The following is a 19,355-nucleotide window of genomic DNA, read 5'->3' on the forward strand; positions in this document are numbered from 1 at the left end:
TCCATGGAAATGTAAAGTCTCCTGCTTTGTTCTTCTTGATAAAATAGAGCATAATCACTAGTTGCTGGGTTACTACATAAAACACGGGCCCCAAACTGCAGCTGGGAAGAGCAGTTAGCAATTAAGTAAAGGAAGTGACTATGACTAGTGTGGGTTTGGGTTAGAAACCCAACACACTGCCCATACGCTTCTTAGCAGAGGAAGGCATTGATGTTACTTAGGCAACTTTTATCACTAAGGAAATAGTTTTTGTGACTCATGCTCATACAGAATGACTTACTTCAAGATCTGGGTATTCAGTAACCTTACCATTATGCTTCTCTTTTCTTTTCTTTGGACCCAGACAGAAAAATTCCATTTGGATGGCATAGGTTTATTACTTAGTAGCATCTTATTCGTTGGCTGGCCTGTATTTTGAAATTTAATGGACTCATGGTGATCAGAGTGAAAGGTCAGTATTTGCTGGAATATATTGATATGTTAAAGGTAGAGCTTTTTTTTTTCTAAGCAGAAATGTTATATCCTATAATAACAATACTTCTTGTCAATTATTTTTTATTTAATGTAACAGTGCTGTTTAAAATATTAAGTCATACTTTTGATCATTAAAATAGAATCCTGAAATGCATTATACCATATCATAAGATGCCTTATTCTTTTCCCCAAAGAGATGAAAAATGGAATTAAAGTCTCCTCTGACAGTTGTCTAGAGATGATAATTACAAAAAGGAAGGAACTCTAAGGAAATTCCTTCGGTAGTTTCTCTCTTCAAATTTTCAGTCTACCTGTTTGCTGTTCCAATAGCAGTTCTTTATTGGAGATTGATATTTTTTTTTTCTGTGTTAACAAATAGGAGAGAAGTTGTAGAAAAAGTTAGTTAATTAAAAGAGTTACAGGTTGATTATGTGTTTGGAGAGCTGTATGGAAGAACTTACAGAAAAAACAAGCCAGAACCCAGGAAGCTGAACTGGCTTCTGGGGGAGTAGAGGAGCCCCCTAGCTTGTGCTCCAGGTTTTGATGGGAGCCTCGAAGGTCCCAGCTTCCGGTGTGTTCAGCCTAGGACTCACCTGAATTGCAGGCATATCTTCTGTCCTAACTGCAGAAACTATGCCATAGATCTCAAAATTTAGACAGTGTTACTGTAGCTGTTTTCATTTTGCTTTCAATTTAGTCCTTTTCTGTTTTTAATTTTGGGGTTGGAAAAGCTTGAAAAAGGCAATGAGTCATAACAAATATTTCTTTGTTCTCCAGATAGAAGCCTTCCATGTGAGGCCAAGCCATTTTGCACCATGTGTGCAATGCATGAGCCTTGGCATCTGAATGCTTTTCTGGAAGGATCCATTAGGAGAACGTGTGTGGGACACACTAGTGCAGTGATTCTCAAAGTGTGCCACCCAGACCTGCAGCGTCAGCGTCACCTGGGGATGTGTTAAGAGATTCCAGCTATTAGTTCTTACACCAGACGGACTGAATCAGAAACTCTGGGTGTGGGTGGGGCCCAGCAATTTGTGTTTTTACACGACTTCCAGCTGATTCTGAGAACCACTGTGCTAGTGAATCGATACTGTGGTACCACATAGAGGATGAAAAGTATAGGGTTGGAAAATGGGGAAACTGATGAGTCTTTTTGCATATGAGAAAATTAAGAATAGGTAGAAAGGAATGATTTAATTTTGGGAATTCAAAACAGAAAAAAATATTAAAAAGTCAGGCATTTAATTTGCAGGACTAATTGTTTGCATGGATCTTTGCTTTCTCAGAGTGGGGCAATCCAGATGACTAGGTTGCTGTGAAATAAATATATGGGCATGGTTCTGAAATTCTAGGATAATCTCGCTAGTGAGAAAAGGCATGCCTTTCCATATTAGGACGTAAACCCAACTCAGGTTTGTGAGATCCTATGTGATTCTTGTATTCCGTTGACTTGGCTGACTTGGTTGTCTCTTGAGACCCGAGTTTCTGTATCCGAAAACCACACGCATTCCTACTCGTCATGAATTATCTCATTGAAGGAAGTGAGGGATTCAGTATGTGTAAGAGAATTTGTGAAGCATTTTGATGACTGAGAAATAGGACGCATTAAAGATCAAGAATGATTAATGTAACCATTGATAACGAAGAGGTTTTTAGAAGTTGATACAAAAATGAGTTGATACATGTGTCTTTTAGTGCTGTCATGTATTAGCTGTTTGATTTTTAAGCAAATCACAATTTTTGAAAGCTTTTCATTTTATTTTCCTCATCAAAAATATTAACAACACCTACTCACAGGATTGTCATGAGAATAAAATTGATTCAACTGATTTAAAAAATTATGGAAATTTGGTTTTTAAAAGTAAAGCTTTATCATTTTTAGATATTATTGTTGTGATTGCTGTTTTTTTTTTTTGTCTAAATTAAGAAAGCTTTAGGATTGTTGACATAATGACATCACCCTGAAGTCTGGAATAAGTCTGTACCTCAGCAGATTTTCTGATTACAAAAAAATAGCTATGTTTACCTTTCTACTAATTCTCCTTCAGTGGAATTTTAATTCAAATTCTCCTTCAATGGAAAATTTCAATTTTCCCATGAAATGGAGGAGATCCGCATACGTTTTAGTAAAGAAAGCAAGTCTGATATTGTGTATCTTTCAAACTTGGAGACTATATTTCATTCATTCTTTCAGGGGAAGATGGGGGGCGCTGGAGTCAGAATGTCTGGGTTAAATTCCCAGCTCCTCTGCTTCCTAATGGTGCAACCTCGGGAAAGCCTCCCTTTCCTTATATGGAAAATGGGAGTGCTAATAATAGAGAGTTGTATGAAGATGAAATGAGAAATGTAGACAAAACACATAGTAGAGTGTCTTGCACACAGTAAGCACTCAATAAGTGTGGGAGGTGGTGGTTGTTGGTGTTGTTGTTATTAAATTATGGCATCAAAGAGGTGAAAAAAAGGACCCGTGTCCAAAAACAAAGGGCAGGAGGGAATAGGAAGGCAAGTGGGCAGTTAATAAATGATCATTCTACAAATGCAAATTCATGTAGTTCCCATGACTTTTTTGGAAACCCTTGCGAAAACCAAATTCTCTGATTGCTTCAAATGAGGAACATAATCATAGTAATTTATAGTGTCCATGTCTATGTAGTACTGGGAGTTTCAATCTTGCTTTAAAGTTAATTGTCTTCCCTCCCCTGGCTCGACTGTGCTGAAACCTCAGGAAAAGGGAGTCCTGGATTTCTCACTGTCATTGCTTAGGTACCTCGTTCCTCCTCCGCCAACTTGCTAACTAACTTTGCTTGCTGCTCCAGGATTAGAGCTCATAGAGGGAAAGAGGTGGCAGAGATAAGAAAGTTCTTTCTTGACAAGTATGGTTGGCAATCTGGTGTTTACAACTCTGGGTTTGGCACGTATTTAAAACTGGCCCCTTTTTTTAGCAGGTGCTTCTTTGGAGACATCTCACCACTGGGGATCTCTCTCTATCACAAAGCTCCCCTGACATGCAGAAATGCACATGCCTTCCAGCTTCTGGGTGACTGTCTCCACAGCCCCCAGGAGTCATTCAGTCGTACACTTCTTGCTTCTTTTGGGATGGTACCTTCTTTTCCTGCTGGGGATGCCTTGAACAAGATTTAAGACAGCTCTCTCTCTTGCAAAACTCAAAACTCATGGGTGACAGGGTTACAGTTTTAAACTCTCTGGGTGGTTCTTTGAAGCTCCTTGCCTTAGGCTTGAGATGAGGAACAGACAGCTCCTACAGATCTTCCTAGGAGAAAGATCAGTCTGGAGCATGCTGTACAACGTTCTCCAATAATCTCCCACTCTTTTATACTTTCAACATGGGTAAATGGCTCTAAGAGTTATGTAACTCTTTTTGGAACCCTTCCTTTGAAAATTTTGCATTATCCTCTTGTATTTTACTTTGGAATGTGGTTTCTAGTGTTCGGGTGCTTGAGCCAAAACATGCTCTTTAACATCACATGAAGGGTAAAATGAAAGAGAATCACTTTGAGGAGGGCCTGACTTCAACTAATCATCACTAAAGGAGCTGATACAGCTGAGGACAAGATGGTTTATATATGCAGGACTGTGATTGTGACTGTCATTGTGCCTGCCCTATTCACAAAGTAAAGCTTTAAAGGTGAGTGAGTGAGATCTTAGAAATGTTCATGTGTAATCTTTTCCTCATAGCAGACTTTTTGGGACTGACTTATTGTTTCAGGAGCTAAAATGTGTTTAAAAATAGTGTTGGGAGGAAGTTAGAAAACTGTTAACTTTTCACAGTTGTAAGGTGATCCTAGATTCCCATGTATACTAAAAGACAGTAGTCTTAGGACAGACTAAACAAAATGTATTATGTTTAAATTATTATTATGTTTCGCATTTCAGGCATAACTATTTTTTTAACATGAAAACTCCCACATAGACATATATATGCAACCCTGAGCACATACCTATGACTTTCTTTTCATAGTTTTGAAGATGATATTCCACAAACCTAAAAGTGGTGGGTTTTCTTGGAGGGAAGGATGGAATCATGATTTATAGAAAGATGTCTCTTTTATTTTGTATATTTTTGTAAATTGTTTTACTCCTAGAAACTGGACTGTATTATTTTTAAAATTCAGGAAAAATAAAGACAACATTTTAAAAATTATATATCTCTTTGATATGCTTACTGAACTGATAATATAAAATGTTAGGCGTGAAAGATCAAGGTATAAAATATATATGTATGATTCTGATTTGGATAAAATACAACCCATGCAAAGACTACAGAAAGGCACATCAAAATGTTAACTATAGTTATCTCTTGTAGCTTTTTTATTTTCTTTTTTATATGTTTCCCTATTTTCCAAATTATGTGTAATGGGCATAAATATCTTATTATTAGCAAAAAAGAGACAGAATGGTCAGAAGAGACATTCCTGCAGTTGGATTGGGCTTCTAATACTCTGGGTTTTTCTAATGTTTGCTGATTAGGCCCCTGGAACTTTAGGTGATAATTAAACATTTTTCCAAATACTAGTGTCTCGTCCCTCTAGGCAACAAGCGATATGATAAAACTGCAATCGTAAGTTTTTGGATTTTAAAACTGTGAACTCCACAAAGATATAAATAATGTTCTTTGTTGCATTCTTTTTCCACCCTATGCTAGGATTTGGTCCTAAAATGAAAGGAGTAAAAAAAGATATGACATGCAGATTCCTGACATTCTTTCCTAACCAGAATCATGTTTAACTCCTAAAGTGAAATTCTTCCGCAAAATATGTACTAACTCCCTTTCACTTGTTGTTGATGCCTTCCAGACATTTTTTTTGGAAAAAACCAAACTAGTGTTACCTTCTAATTTCCCTTCTTTTAAAAATATCATAGTGTGATTTGTAAATAAATCTGTCAACATGCAGAATATTTATTTATGTGACATTGAGTGAATCACATGAAGTTTTCTACTTTTTATTCTTTGTAAAACCCTGAATATTAAAAAAGAAAAGCCCATAAGTCTAAAATGGGTTAATAAACATTTTTAACATTTATAAAGTTCTTTGAAACTTATAGGTCTATATTGTCTTATTGATATTATCCTATTAGTCAAGCATACTTTTGCCATCTAGTGAAATATGGTCTATTTTAGTCCCTCAGTTTTGTCTGAGTGACTAAACATAGTACAAATCCCTTTGGGGATTTATGTATTTTAACTTTTAACGGTAATTACCTTAGATGGTAATGAAATACCCCTCGTCTGGATGTGCAGGAGTAAGTTTAACTCTCTAAAGTAAGGCTTTGATAACCTCTGGAACATTACAAGAAAATTTAAAGGATAAAGTGTGTGTGTGGTTTATATTATGCCCACATAAATGACTTTCAACGCTGAGAAGGTAAATTTTAACAATTTTAAATAAATACAAAGTTTTTTCTGATAGAAGGAATAGATATAGTGATGGCAGTACTATGGAACTGTTATTACAGTTTAGTTATTTTTATCACTATTGGATCATATGAGAAGGATTTTAAGTGATATTGTTGTCTAGCTAAAGTAGTACCTAATTAGCACAGGTAAAAGTAAACATCTTTGTCTATGATTTTTCTCTGGGTTGTAGTTTATCAGGTCTGATGATGCTGCAAAAAAAAAAAAAGACTATGAAGTTGTGTGTGTGTGTGTGTTTTCCCATTCCTGGTGTTGCTGGGTCTTGTTTGTGTGATTTGGTTACCTGGAACAGTTCTGAATGCTCGAGTGAATTACTAGAGAAAAGTAACAAAGTAATAACAGCAGCCCTGGAAGGCACTAAATTCTATCTCTCATATTCCCAACATGGGTCATGTTTTCCCACCTGAAAAGGATGAAGGCTGTAATAAAAAAAAAAAAAACAATAAGGAAAGGCATCTTGTAAGGTAATACACATGTTAATCTCTTGGTAATATACCCTTTTTGAAAACATACTAGGAAAATAATTCTATGTATTTTTAGAAAAAAATGGGTTATATTTTATGTTATGACAAAGTTGTTCAGAAAGTGGAAGGAAACCAGTATTTATTATTCTAGGTACATTACTGATATACATACATATGTCAATTAATAGTTGAATACAACAACTACCTTGTTGTCAAATATTATCCATTTCATAGGTGAAGAAAGAGTATTAGAGGCAGGGTTCATATTAATCCATCAGATTCTAAGGACCATATTCCTCACATTGTATCAAGCTGTCTTTGCAGGAGTGACTGGGCAGAGAATCTATTATAAATGTTACAAATTATTCCCTGAGGTAGTCTCTTTTATTGTGCACCAACACTGATCTTTTTGCCTGGCCTTTGTAACACGCATTGCCACATCAGATCAAGTTTGCTCCATAGATCTCAAAAGGTGTCCTCAGTCCTCAGATCAGCCCATTCTCAGGAAGCAACATATTCTCATTCCTAGGGCTGCTGTGGTTTAAAATCCCTGGCTTTGCCTCTGGGTGTAAGGACCCCGCAGGCCTGGGCAAACTGAGCTTACTTAGTATCTTTCGTACTGAGTTATAGTGTAGCCAGCCCTGGAAAAAGCTCTGGAAGAATTTGAGCTGAAATTCCCTGTTTTCCACCTAGCTGTGCTACCAGGCAGGACATACACTTTTCTGGATTACCATGTCTTCTTCTCTAAAGCAGGTTGGATGAAATCAGTGGTTTACAATCTGTGTCCCACAGTGTCTCTTAGGGGCAGCCATGGATGTCTATGGAAGTAGAAGAGGTGATCTGGCAGTGTTGTGGGCTTGCTAGCATTCACGCTTCAATGACAGAACAGCCCTGTTTGTGCGTGTGTGTGTGTGTGTGTGTGTGCACTTGATCTACCTGTCTCCCTCTGCTCCTGATTCTAGGATGAGATTTTGTTTGATCAAAAGGTTCTATCTCTAAAGATACTTTGAAAAACAATGCACCAAATAGTCCTTAAGTTTCTTTCTAGTTCTAACTTTCTGTGAGCTTATGAACGCAGTTTTAAAGAGAGAACTGCATTATCTTTAACTAAAACATGATCTTTAAAATTTGCTGCAAAATCTTTTTAAATTAGAAATTTCAGAAATAACCTCAAAGAGCAAAATCAATGTTAAAAATCTGTGCCTGAATACTTGGAAATGGCAACCTATAAGGCCAACTGCATGGTTTCTACATTTTTCAGCAAAAGATGTATAATTCAATTTACTTTTGATTCTAATTTTTAAAAATATTTATCCTTTTTCTTCTTCAGAGATAACTGTAAGATATCATTCACAGTCAGAAGTCACTAGAATATACCTTACAACAGAAAAGTATCAATCCTTAAAGATACCATGAGGTTCATTTTCCATCTGTTCTTTTTCCCTTCAAAGTTTATCATGTCACTGATAGACACATCAGCTGGTTCCTGTTTCTTTTCCTTTGTGACAGTCTATCAATATGGTGGCTGATATTAGAGAAAGAGATGGAATGTTTTTCTGAAAGGTTTGCTTTTATTGAGTCCATATTTTGGGGGCACTTGTTTTAAATCAGTGCTCAGTCTTCAATGATTAAGCAATTAATGCCTATTTCAACACTATTTATTGATGGACTATTTATTGATGGACTACTCATAAAGATTGTAGCTTCAAGAGACTGTCATTCTAGAACAACTCCACCCAATAGAACTTTCTACAATGATGGAAATATTCTATAAATGTGCTAAGTAGTTCAAATGTGCCTAGTGGGATGAATTAAGTTTTAATGTTAATGAAGTTAATTTGAGCTGTCTTCAGTGCTTGGCATGTGAAAGAGTCAATAAAAGACTGGATGCTCTTAATAGGTTCCCCCTCCCCTGCACACCAGATCTCCCCAGCTCCAGGGTAAAGTCACTTAAAAATGTTTCCCTGAAGATTGCCAGAGCTATAGACACACCCTTCACAGCTATCCTGGTCTTTCTGGAAGTTAACAGCTAAGGGGTGTCTCTCTTACTATGAGTGCTGCTGACTGTCCTCTAACTTCCTATGCTTCCATGCTTAGCACCTTCTCAGGTGTGTGGCTTCCAGACTTCCAACCTTTACTCCACCCTGGTCCAACCCAGGACTCCTAAATGTCTCCTACAAGGCCTAAGCTCCCCTAGAATCCTTGGATGTCTGCAGCCATCTGGACCACTCTACAGTATGCTGCCCTGACCTTGTTCGGTTGGGTTCATGCAGTGTTCAGTTATGGATCCTAAAATGGGCATCACCAAACTAAGGTCTGATCAACAGGAGAGGTCTGAATCATGCCACATGGCACAGTTGAAGGGACTAAAAATGCATCACTTAGCAACAGTCCCCAACCTTTTTGGCACCAGGGATTGTTTTTCATGGAAGACAATTTTTCCACAGATCCTGGTGGAAGGAGATTGTTTCAAGATGACTCACACACATTACATTTATTGTGTTCTTTATTTATATTATTCTTTATACATTTTAGAGGTACACTTGGGCTCAAAAAGGTGACGTGGCTTTCTCCAGGTTATCTAGTTAGGAAGCAGCAGATCTGTGATTCCTGTCTACACCCTGGCTCTCAAGCTTGCATTCCTCTTGATTTTTTAATTTTTTTTATTTTGCTATGTTTGCTCTTGCTATGTTTCCCAGGCTGGTCTTCAACTCCTGACCTCAAGCAATCCTCCTACCTCGACTTCCTAAAGAGCTGGAATTACAAGTGTAAACCACCACACCTAGCTTCAAGCTTGTATTCTTAACCACAAAGCAAAGCATTATAGAAGAGGAAAAGTTTTTAAAAATCAATGCAGAGGACGAATCTAAAAGAAACTGGATTCTGGGTGACTATAAATAAAGGTTTTCTAATAATTCAAGCTATTCACCACCCAACATTTCACTCTGTGTAGTACAGTGGGCCCCTCATTAGCTGCTTGCAAGCCTTGGCTTAGCGCTGACAGATCAGGAACATGGTGGAAAGCATTCTTGAACAAGTGGGAGCTCACAAGTAGTAGATGGGCTCTCTGGGTGCTTCCAAATCAAATTTCTTCTGAATATAATTTCCTCCCTTTAGGACATTCATTGTCAATTTATTCTCATATGGTGACTTTTTTATTTTCCATCCAATTGATAAAGACGGTTCTTTTTCTGTGTAAAGCCAGAATGCCTTGATACTGCCATAGGCAGGGTGTTCTCTCCCTGTAGATGAGCCTGTATAGGAATCCAAATAATTTTTCACTGAGGAATAAAGAATGGATCATGGAAACTCTAAGGCGACTGCAAAAAGTATTTTAAGCACTTGGCAAACTTTATTTAACTTTGTTGGTTATTAATGATCAGTGAAATAAGAGGTAGGAGAAGGAGAAAATGTCATTAGATTCTAAGTTATGCAATGAGCCCTTCAATAATTGAGTATATGCTATTATTATTTTAATATAACCCTTAGTATTGTGATGTGCCCCTTAATTATTTCTGATATACTTCATATGTGCCCTTATTTTTCAGGTATGAACTGACATTTTGATTTTTTTTTTTTTTTTACAAATGCATTTTCTGTTTTACAAGAAAATGCACTGAGTATACTAAAGTCCAGGTTTGATATATATTTGTATTTTCAGAAAGGGTGTTGAGTTTCTCTAATTAGAATATAAGCACTATTGGACATAACATTGACATAACTAAGGGACTAGAGATCTTCCCCCTTATGAACAGTCAGGATTTGCTTTGGGAAAAAGTATTAATAATATATTTTCTTACTGCTTATCCCACTTTCCTCCTCAACTACTCCTTATCATGCCATCTCCAGCCAACCCTCCCTACTCTCTCCTAAATTACATAATTTGTGCTAGTGATTGGAAGAAAGTGCATACGTAATCTGAGGGGGTTTATATACAGCTTCTTCCATGGAGATAGTTGTAAACGATGATTATGGAGGAAGCTTTTATTCTTGAAGTGATTATCACATGTAATAAGCTTAAGAGAGGAAATAATACATAAAGATGTGGCACATATGAGGTGAAACATTAGGCTTGATAGATAGAACTTACAGGATTTAATGACAAGCATGGGTGAGATCAGTATTTCAGAAGATGAGGGAGATTGAGGAATTGAGTCGGGATTTCTATCCTGGGAGTCTAGAAGTGAGGTTCCATATGAAGTACAGGTTTTGAAGAAGGGTAGGGCATTTCTAGGCAAGGTAAAGAACACAAGGAACATAAGCAGAGAAGTGGGGGAGGAAAGGGTATGTTTGAGGACTGCTGGGCAGTTTAGCTTATAGCAGAGCTCAAGAAGAGGAGAAACCAAAGTTAAGGAAGGAAAGTAAGCTTGGGGCTACATTGTGAAGATCCTTAAGTATCAGTGGAAAGTTTGTTATCAGCCTGGTGTTTTAGCCCCCTTCCTCTCCGGAGGTTGGTATTTTTCATTAACTCTGCCACATGTATATGTACTCTCTCTCCCCTATGAATGAGATCCTTCATCATATTTATTTTGATTTATAGCACTACTGCTGAACAGATTCTAGATTTAATATGTTGGTTGTTGACTATATATAAATCACTGTGACTATATAGCTCCTTTTATATTTTATGAATTCATATTAATTTATGGTACTAATGTTACGTAATAAATATTAGAAAAATTTGTTTCATGCATTATGTATGTCAGTGTGTATATAGTTTCTGTAAGTAGAGTTGGTTTAAGAGTACATTTGCTTAAAGCAGAAAATAAAACATGTTTTCTTTTTAGATATTTCAGTTTGAACAGATAATTAACATGTGACCAAATTAAGACTCACTCTTTCACATTCTAATTTCAGCTATGGAATCTTGTAACTCAGCAACTGTCTCCCTCTCTTCCTTCCCTTTATTTTACAGATGAGGAAAGAGGTTTGTCCCAAAGTCACACAACCAGTTAATGCCAGGGCTAAAACTGGGTTCTCTGGTATCTTTCTACCACATACCCCTTCTTATCTGAAATCAGTGACTATTAAAAGCCAAAGCATTTAAAGGCAGTGCACATTTACAAAGTTAATTTCATAGACCACATCAAAATGGTACAGTAGTCATATTTTACTTAATGGCATTACATTAGCAGGCAGGCATAGTGTCTAACAAATCTGTTATTGTTATTACAAGTGGTACCTCCAAATTCCTAACAAAAGTTAACCTGTGGCAATATTGGGAACAAACAGAAGGACACTGTTCACAATGAGTACATTTCCTCTCCTCCCTATGGCTACTTTATCTGAGTTTGTAATCGAGCCTTTAACAATTGGTCATTGGGCCATCCTGGAGCATCAAGGTCGTAGCACTTGGAGACCCATAAAAAGCCCCATGTGATGGTCACTGCAACTGTCCTCTGTATTATTAGCAGGCACTAATGGCTCTGTTCCTCTGGATCTGTGTTTGTCCTTGCAATTCTGGGACCTTCTCTAGGGAAGAAGCTGGACTGATTTATCTCCATCACCTCAATGCAGGCACACCACCAAGCACGCGGTATGTGCTCAAGACTAGTTGAAGCAATGTCTGAACACTTCCAAGGGACAGAAAAGCAGCCTGCCTGAAAAACTGCAGGCTGTTTCTGGGTCCTAACCAGTGTTAATTCACCTGGAAGCAAAGGCAGTTTTCACCCCTCCAATGAGCCCCGTTTTCCTCTTCCAGGTAAGGCCCAGGAAAACACCAAATAAGGAAGATAGAGCGTAAATTAGGCTTGAGTGGCTGCAATTCAGTTGGGAGGCCTTATTGTTTTCTGTCCTTTGTCCCCAACTCGATCCCTGCCAGCCCTGAGGCCCCGCGCAGCCCTGGGAAGACTGAACCCAGGAAGGCAGAAGAGGGGGGAACTGAAAAGCCGCGGAACCAGAGGCAGAGAGATGGCGCGGACGCGGGGGAAGGAAGAGCGGAGGGACCCGCAGGCCCGGCTCTGAGGAGGCAGCGGCGGCGGCGCGGGGATGGAGCCCCTGCGGGTCCTGGAGCTGTACAGCGGCGTGGGCGGCATGCACCACGCGCTGAGAGGTGAGAGCCGACCGCGCGGCCCTCTCAGTATTCGCTCGAGGCCTTTGGTTCAAGCACCGGCGCCAGGGAGGGGCGGAGCGGCGAGACGCCGGGGGCGGAGACGGGGAGCGGGGAGGGAGGAAGAAGCCCTTGGTTGTCCTGGAAACCGCCCCCGGGCGCCGCCCCGTCGGCCCCTCCAGCCGGGGACTTCCATCGCCCGGCGCCGAGCCGCCTCCTAGGGCCCAGTTTCTGAGCTGGGAGTCTCAGGGCTGTAAATCAAACTCAAAAGGTATCGACAAAGTTAGGGAGACGGGCGAGCTCCAGGCCTGGTGCCAAGCCCCAGTGCTAAGTGTGTCGTCCCCTAGAAGCCTGGACTCGGTCCTTTACCCCAGGATGTCACAGCGGGGGAGGGGAGGGAGCTGAGCAGGAAGCGCCCTTGAGAGATGGGTCTTGAAAGATTAACCCCAGTTCAAGGTAGAAGTTAGTTAGTGAATACTAAATAGGACTGTAGGGGAAGCATAGAGGAAAAACTGGGAAGTCTGATTTTTGGAAAGAAGTATGTGGTTTTTCTGTAGTTCTGCGTTTAGATGCCAGAGAACTGAGTTCAAACTGGAGTTCAAGCTTTGTTGCAGTGTGACCTCTAGCTAGTTCTTTAAAATTTTAAAACCTGTTTCCTGGTTTTAAAGTATGAAACGTAGTACTTTCAGAGGAGGATTATGATGATTATTAAAGATGAGGCCTGTAAACTGCTTATTAGTGCCTTACACATTTGTAGTCACTCCAAATATAAATTATTATCACTATCACTTTTTATGTGCCTTTTTCATTTTGAGGTTTTAAATTTCTTTGGTGCTAAGTTGGAACTGAAAGATTTATTTTTGGTGATATTCATTCAAAAATATTTGAGTTCCTATTCTGTGCCACGTTCCGTGCTAGGCACTGAGATATGGAGTGACGAATAAGCTTTGAACTTGCCCAGTGTTTATTCTTAAATTACTAAGACAACCACCAAACTGAAACTTCCCTGCTTCCTTGTTTGGTACCAAGGGTAACACAAAACCAACACTGTAAGACACAAACAGTATATAATGGGTTGAGCATGTAAGTTTTTTGAGCAGATGTATTGAGTTTTGATTCTAGACTAGGTTAGTGAATATTAAATTTTTACTACTTAATTTGCTAGCTTTTTAGCTTCATTTCTCATACTAAAACTTACCAGTATGAAACAAAACAAAAACTCTAATACTATTTGCACTCTTAATTTTGTAAGGTTACATAATGTTCAGCATTTTCCAGTATCTTGAAACCATGAAGATGATTTTAAAAGTTGCTTAGTACTTTATCATAAACTGTAATTCAGCTACTCCTTAAATGTTGAATACGTAGATTATTCCTCATTTTTTTAGCAAGTACAATGTGCTGTAGCCACATCCTTGAGCATAAATCCTGATTTTCTCTTAAAGGTTTTCTAAATGTTGAATCAAGTCATTCAACAATGAGATTTATTATGTGCTAGTTATTGAGTGAAAAACTAAAGGCTTTTCATAAGCTAAGATAGCAAGTTGCTTTTCAGAGGTTTATGAGTGCCTTGCTCAACTACATATTCATCAGGATTACACATTATCCATTTTCAACTTTTGCTAATTTGATTGGGGAAATTGTATAATTTTAACTAAATTTTTTTGAGTTAATGGAACGGTTAAATATTTTTTATCCTGTTAGCCAATGCAACCTGAATTTCTACAGTTTTTCTATTGCCACTGCTACTATACTAAATCTAAGATACTATCATCTCTGATTTAAATGATTAAAATAGTTTCCCAACTGTTCTTCCTTCCACTCTGCCTTCCTATTCCATACATTCTCCACATTGCAAGCAGAATGATCTTTTCCACAGTAAATCAGATCATGTCACTTCCCTGCTTAAATGGCTTCTCTTCGAGGTTAGAATCACAGTCCCATATTCCTACTAGGACTGTGAAATCTGGCTTCTGTCTCCTCCTCAGTCTTACCTGCTACTGTTTCCCTGTTTCTCTAGTCTAGGCTCTCTAGTTTTCTTTTTCTCCGTTCCTCAAACCTTCCAAATTCCTTTTATGTTGTGGCCTTTGCTTTTGCTGTTACCTTCAACCGGAGTACTCTAACCCTTGATTTTTCCACTTCAGCTTCTTGATAACTTTCATGTCTTCATTCATTTGTGGCCTCCTCAGAGAGACCTTCCTTGGCTGACCCTGTAATCCAGGTAACCTTCCTGTTCTCTCTGCTTCTCTCTTCTCTTATCTTTTGGTTTGAGGTCTACATATTAGGGATACTGACTCTTAATCATATTCATGCAAATATTTTTCCCACACTTGTTTGTCTTCTAGTGTTCACTTATGTGATATATTAAAGTTGTAAATTTATCTGTAATAAAATGCATTGCTCCTTTCCATGTGGTTTTTGTATAGTAGTCAAGACTAACAACAACAGCAGCTAACTTCATTGTTTATTAAGGAACTTCTGTTAGGCCTTGTTCAAAGTATGTAATGAACTAGCTAGTGGTAGAGCCAGTATTCTAACCTAGGTCTGTCTACCTGATCTTTTAACCGTGCTGTGTTGTCATTGTTCTGGTTAGAGCCACTAACTTAACTTGAATCTACACATTAAATCATTGTATGAAGCGACAAAAGGGGAATAGTAATGAACTTCAGTTTTGAGTGATTTTTATATAAGGTTTAAAATGGAATTTTTTATTGTGGTGAAATATGCATATCATAAAATGTACTGTTTTAACTATTTTTTAAGTGTCATTAGGTACATTCACAATGTTGTACAACTGTCACCACCATCCATTTCCTCACATTATTGAATTTTAATAGTTATACAACGTATATTTAATTTCTTTCACAGCATGATAGATTTACCCCAAACCCAATGAACGTTTTAATTCCTTATTAAAATTTTTTTGTTTTTACCAGTTTATGCAATATACTATTGCATTGTTGTAGTCACTAATGTATATGCTTCTATATTTTCTAAATTTCATTTAACTTATTTTTTATCTGCATGCCCATGTATTTACATAGTCCATATTCTGTGCTATTCCTCCTTGTTTCTGTATAGCATTTAGCAGCACAGTACCCAATTCTCTGTAGGTGACTGTTAAATTTATCATTGAATTGATAGAGGGACTACAGGCGCCCACCACCATGCCTGGCTAGACTGTTTTCTGTGTAGTCAAATATTGCAGGCAGCCTTAAAATCAAAAGACCTACCCTTCCAAATAATTTCTAAAGGTCTTCTAAAGTGTTGGTTTTCAGTTTTAGCCACAAAATACTTAATCATAATCATAAGAATTGCTCAGCTTTAATATTGTCTGTTAAAATTTTAAGCCTCTTGTTTGTCACTCAGTAGGCTATTCATTTGCTGAATCTCTTTGTCTTTATTTCTCAATGACTTACTTATATGCCAAATTGGGACTCTACCAAACCACTTTGTAACTAGATGTGTTTATAACTGAATCAGGCAAGTACATTATAATAAAGTGTTTTTCCATGTAGATCTGAATGTCACTTAGGGATATTTTTGGAACATCAGTTGTAAGGAGCTGGAATATGAACTACTTAAGTTTTCTTCTTTTCTTTTTTCTTCTTATACCTATCTGTCTATGGGATTGTAAAATTTTCTTTTTTATGCCTATTTTCCCATAGTTACTTTTATATAACATGTCAGATTTAAAGTGAAACAACGTAAAACTTTGTCCCATTTAAAAATATTTGTCATTTTTTTAATGTACTGGGATAAGGCAGAAAAGGAATGTCAAGAGAGCCTGAGTGCAGCCATTTTGACTGATGCCAGACCCTAACCACCCTGAACAGGGAAGTTGACAGCAAGTCACTGGCCTGGGACCACCTAAGGATGAGTGAATTACTAAGCCAGGTGTCTTACAAACTGCTTGCACTTACCTTTCTATGACTGCCATTTGTGACTAACCTTTATGGCCTGACCTCAAAGACGATGGTGGTCACGTATGACTGTTGAATATTTAAAAACATTACCATTTCTCGTACCTCTCCTACTCAGGAGAGGACCCCTACCCTGTCTGTGGAGTAGATCTATTGTCTGTCTCTCAATAAACTTTCTGTCTCTGTCGCAAGTTGACTTGCTCTGAAATTCTTTCCGTTGTGAATCCAAGAACCCACTTGGTGAGTTCAGATGGCCTTCCTCCCTTCACTGGGAAACACCCTACATTAATCTGTTCTCTGGTATATATGGAAGTTAGTAGAGTGTGTTTTTCCAAACTGGAAATACAAAGAAGACATACATAGATTGAATTTTGTGTATTCAGTAAAGGAGAATCCTCACTTCCCATTGGATGATCGAATTACTTATCTTTTATGTGATGAATAATGTACGCTTACTTCACTGCAGAGTATTCATTACTGTAGTCCACAGATCAAATTACTTCCTCAGTGCTAATGAATAGATGACCAGTTTAATTTGTTTTAGGATCTATCTATTGGGTTTTTTAAAGGAGGCTCAATAAATGGCACTCCACTTCCCAATGCTGAACGAATTGAGAAAGAAAAGAGTAAGGCAAATAGGAAATAAACTTCTATATCATTTTTATTATTAATAAAGGCTGAGCTGGACAATGTAGCTTTGTGAGAGGTCAAAATGGGTCAGCTAGTATTGAATTAGAGAATTAAGTATCATACCTTCTGGGCAGAGCACATGTTCCCTGTAGCTGGTTTATTCCCAAAAGGAAGATAGGTGGAGCAGAGCCAAGCATGCGCAGTTTATTCTTCCCAAATTAGTCAGTTAGATAAGTTATTCCTCCTTCCATGGAAGAGGAGGTAAAGGGATGGGATGAGGGAAGAGTTTAAAAATGAACGGAAACCACTCACTTTGAAGACATATCAGTAGTGGGAACATGCACACACACACACGCATCTTACATTCTTCATTACCTTTGCTAAATGCTTTTAGGAATCCATCAGGTGTTATGGTTTCTCTACTTAGTAAATTCTATCAATTTTTTAGTATTTGATACTTAAACTATCTCTGATAGTGATTTGGTAGTGTCAAATAGTTTGAAAAATTATTTTTATATCAGCTTGGTCTTTATTATATTGTGTTATTATATAATTTGGTACTATGAAATAGTAATAGTAGACAGTATTTATGTAAGACAGTTGTGGGAGAGGCTGTTTAGTCTCCCAATTTAGGAGTATAGTTCTGAAGTCAGAAGGCCTTGGATGAAATCTGGCAGTTTAGTCTACTACTTTAAGAATACGGTTCTGTAGTCAGAAGGCCTTGGTTGAAATCTTGCTTGTCACTTCTACCTATGTGACGTTAGACAAAAACCAAACTTTCTTTGCCTTAGTTTCTTCTTCTATAAAATGGGGCAATAATAGTACTTATCTCCAAGGGGAGTTGTGAGATTATAAATTCATTTTTTAAAAGTACTTAAATAGTGCTTAGAATGTAGTAAGTACTCAATAAATATGAGCAACTTTTATTCATAAATATTAGAAGTTATAGAAAGTTATTACGTGTCATTAAAAGTGGCCTCTAGAAGAAATTGATTATTAAATATTTGAAGTTGTCAAAGAACTTTCAGACTAAATTTGAATTACATAGGAATAGATTAATGAAGGAAAGCATTATTTATAGCCATAAATGATGACATAAGATGAATACAAACAAGTAAAAGAGATGGCAGTGAAGAGAATAGACTATTCTACACACATTTACCCTCTTGATTCTCTAGAAAATGTTTTACCTTCTCTGCTAGGGGACAGATCTCCCAACCTATATCCATTTTGGGTTCATTTCCCCGGCCTTTTCCCCAATGCTTTCTGAATTACTCCATGTGTTTCTCTGGGTGATACCATCGATGCCATTGTTTAGGAGTCAGGCGGATCTGCCACACAACTAGCTATGTGAATACTGGAAGGTTATTTAACCTTTCTGAGCCCAGGTACCTTAACTGTGAGATGGACATGGTAGTACCTTATCACAGGGTGTTATGGGATTTACACAAAACAAATGATGTACAAAATATAATGTAGCTACTCAGTAAAGTTAGTTCTTGTCTTTTTTCTACACCATTTGGAGCTAACTTAATTGTATTGGGTTTCTTCATTGGTAAAATTGGGATGATAATATTAGCTTTATGGGCCAGTTAGGAAGATGAAACAACGTGTACTACACAGACCTTATATATATTAGTTTGGTGCAAAAGTAATTGCGGTTTTGGACCATGAATTTTAAATCATTAAGTTTATAGTTCCTGGTACATAGTATATAAGTAGTCTTGCTGAAGTTGCTTAGAAAATTAAATATTTTCATATGCTTATTATTGGTATTTATTGTAACTTGTTCGTAATGCCATTGGTATAATCTTTATTTTTTTATTGCTTTGTAAGAGCTCTATCTACATCTTGGACATCAACTGCCTCATTTCTACTTTTAACATATTTTACTTTGTTTTATCTAATTGGTGATTTGCCCTTCAATTTTGTCCTATTTTTTCAAGCAGGATTTTTAAGGATGATTGGCAGTTTTCCAGATAATCAAGAAGGGGAAGGGTGTACCACACAGAGGGAACATCCTATAGACAGCATCCTATAGACATCCTATAGAAATAGCATTTTTCTGTGGGGAGGTGTATATGTGCTGTACTACTAAGTAAGATACTTTCACAATGTAATCACTACAAAAAAATAGAAGAAGATAAAGTTGCTAAATTACGATAAAGATGCTAAATTATAAACTGGCATTTCTGATAAGGTGCTTGGATTTTTATCCTGTAAGCTTCGTTAGTTAATGAAAACTAATGGACCTACCACAGTTATTTCTAGACATTTTGCTCTGTGTTCCTAAGGAGGGTAGATTAGAGGCAGGGCAGCCAGTTAGGAGATGATTGTTAGAGATGATGGCTTTACGCAGAGCTGATGATTAGAGAAGGCTC

At 37.6% G+C, this 19,355-nt stretch overlaps 1 protein-coding gene across 3 annotated transcripts in view; it reads left to right on the forward strand.

Moving 5' to 3' along the window:
• The first annotated feature begins 2,428 nt into the window (after positions 1-2,428).
• Positions 2,429-19,355, forward strand: part of TRDMT1 (tRNA aspartic acid methyltransferase 1) — a 49,096-nt gene continuing 32,169 nt past the window's right edge. Inside the window, exons 1-3 of one of the 3 annotated variants that reach the window (XM_075997703.1) lie at positions 2,429-4,120; positions 11,890-12,073; positions 12,194-12,424. In XM_075997703.1, the coding sequence (XP_075853818.1) occupies positions 12,361-12,424 (64 nt within the window). In that variant the 5' untranslated portion in view covers positions 2,429-4,120; positions 11,890-12,073; positions 12,194-12,360. The remainder of the gene's footprint in view (positions 4,121-11,889; positions 12,074-12,193; positions 12,425-19,355) is intronic. The other 2 variants (XM_075997704.1, XM_075997702.1) reach the window with 2 other exon arrangements.

Source organism: Microcebus murinus, chromosome 25 (assembly GCF_040939455.1).
Source record: "Microcebus murinus isolate Inina chromosome 25, M.murinus_Inina_mat1.0, whole genome shotgun sequence".
Classification (NCBI taxonomy): Eukaryota; Metazoa; Chordata; class Mammalia; order Primates; family Cheirogaleidae; genus Microcebus; species Microcebus murinus.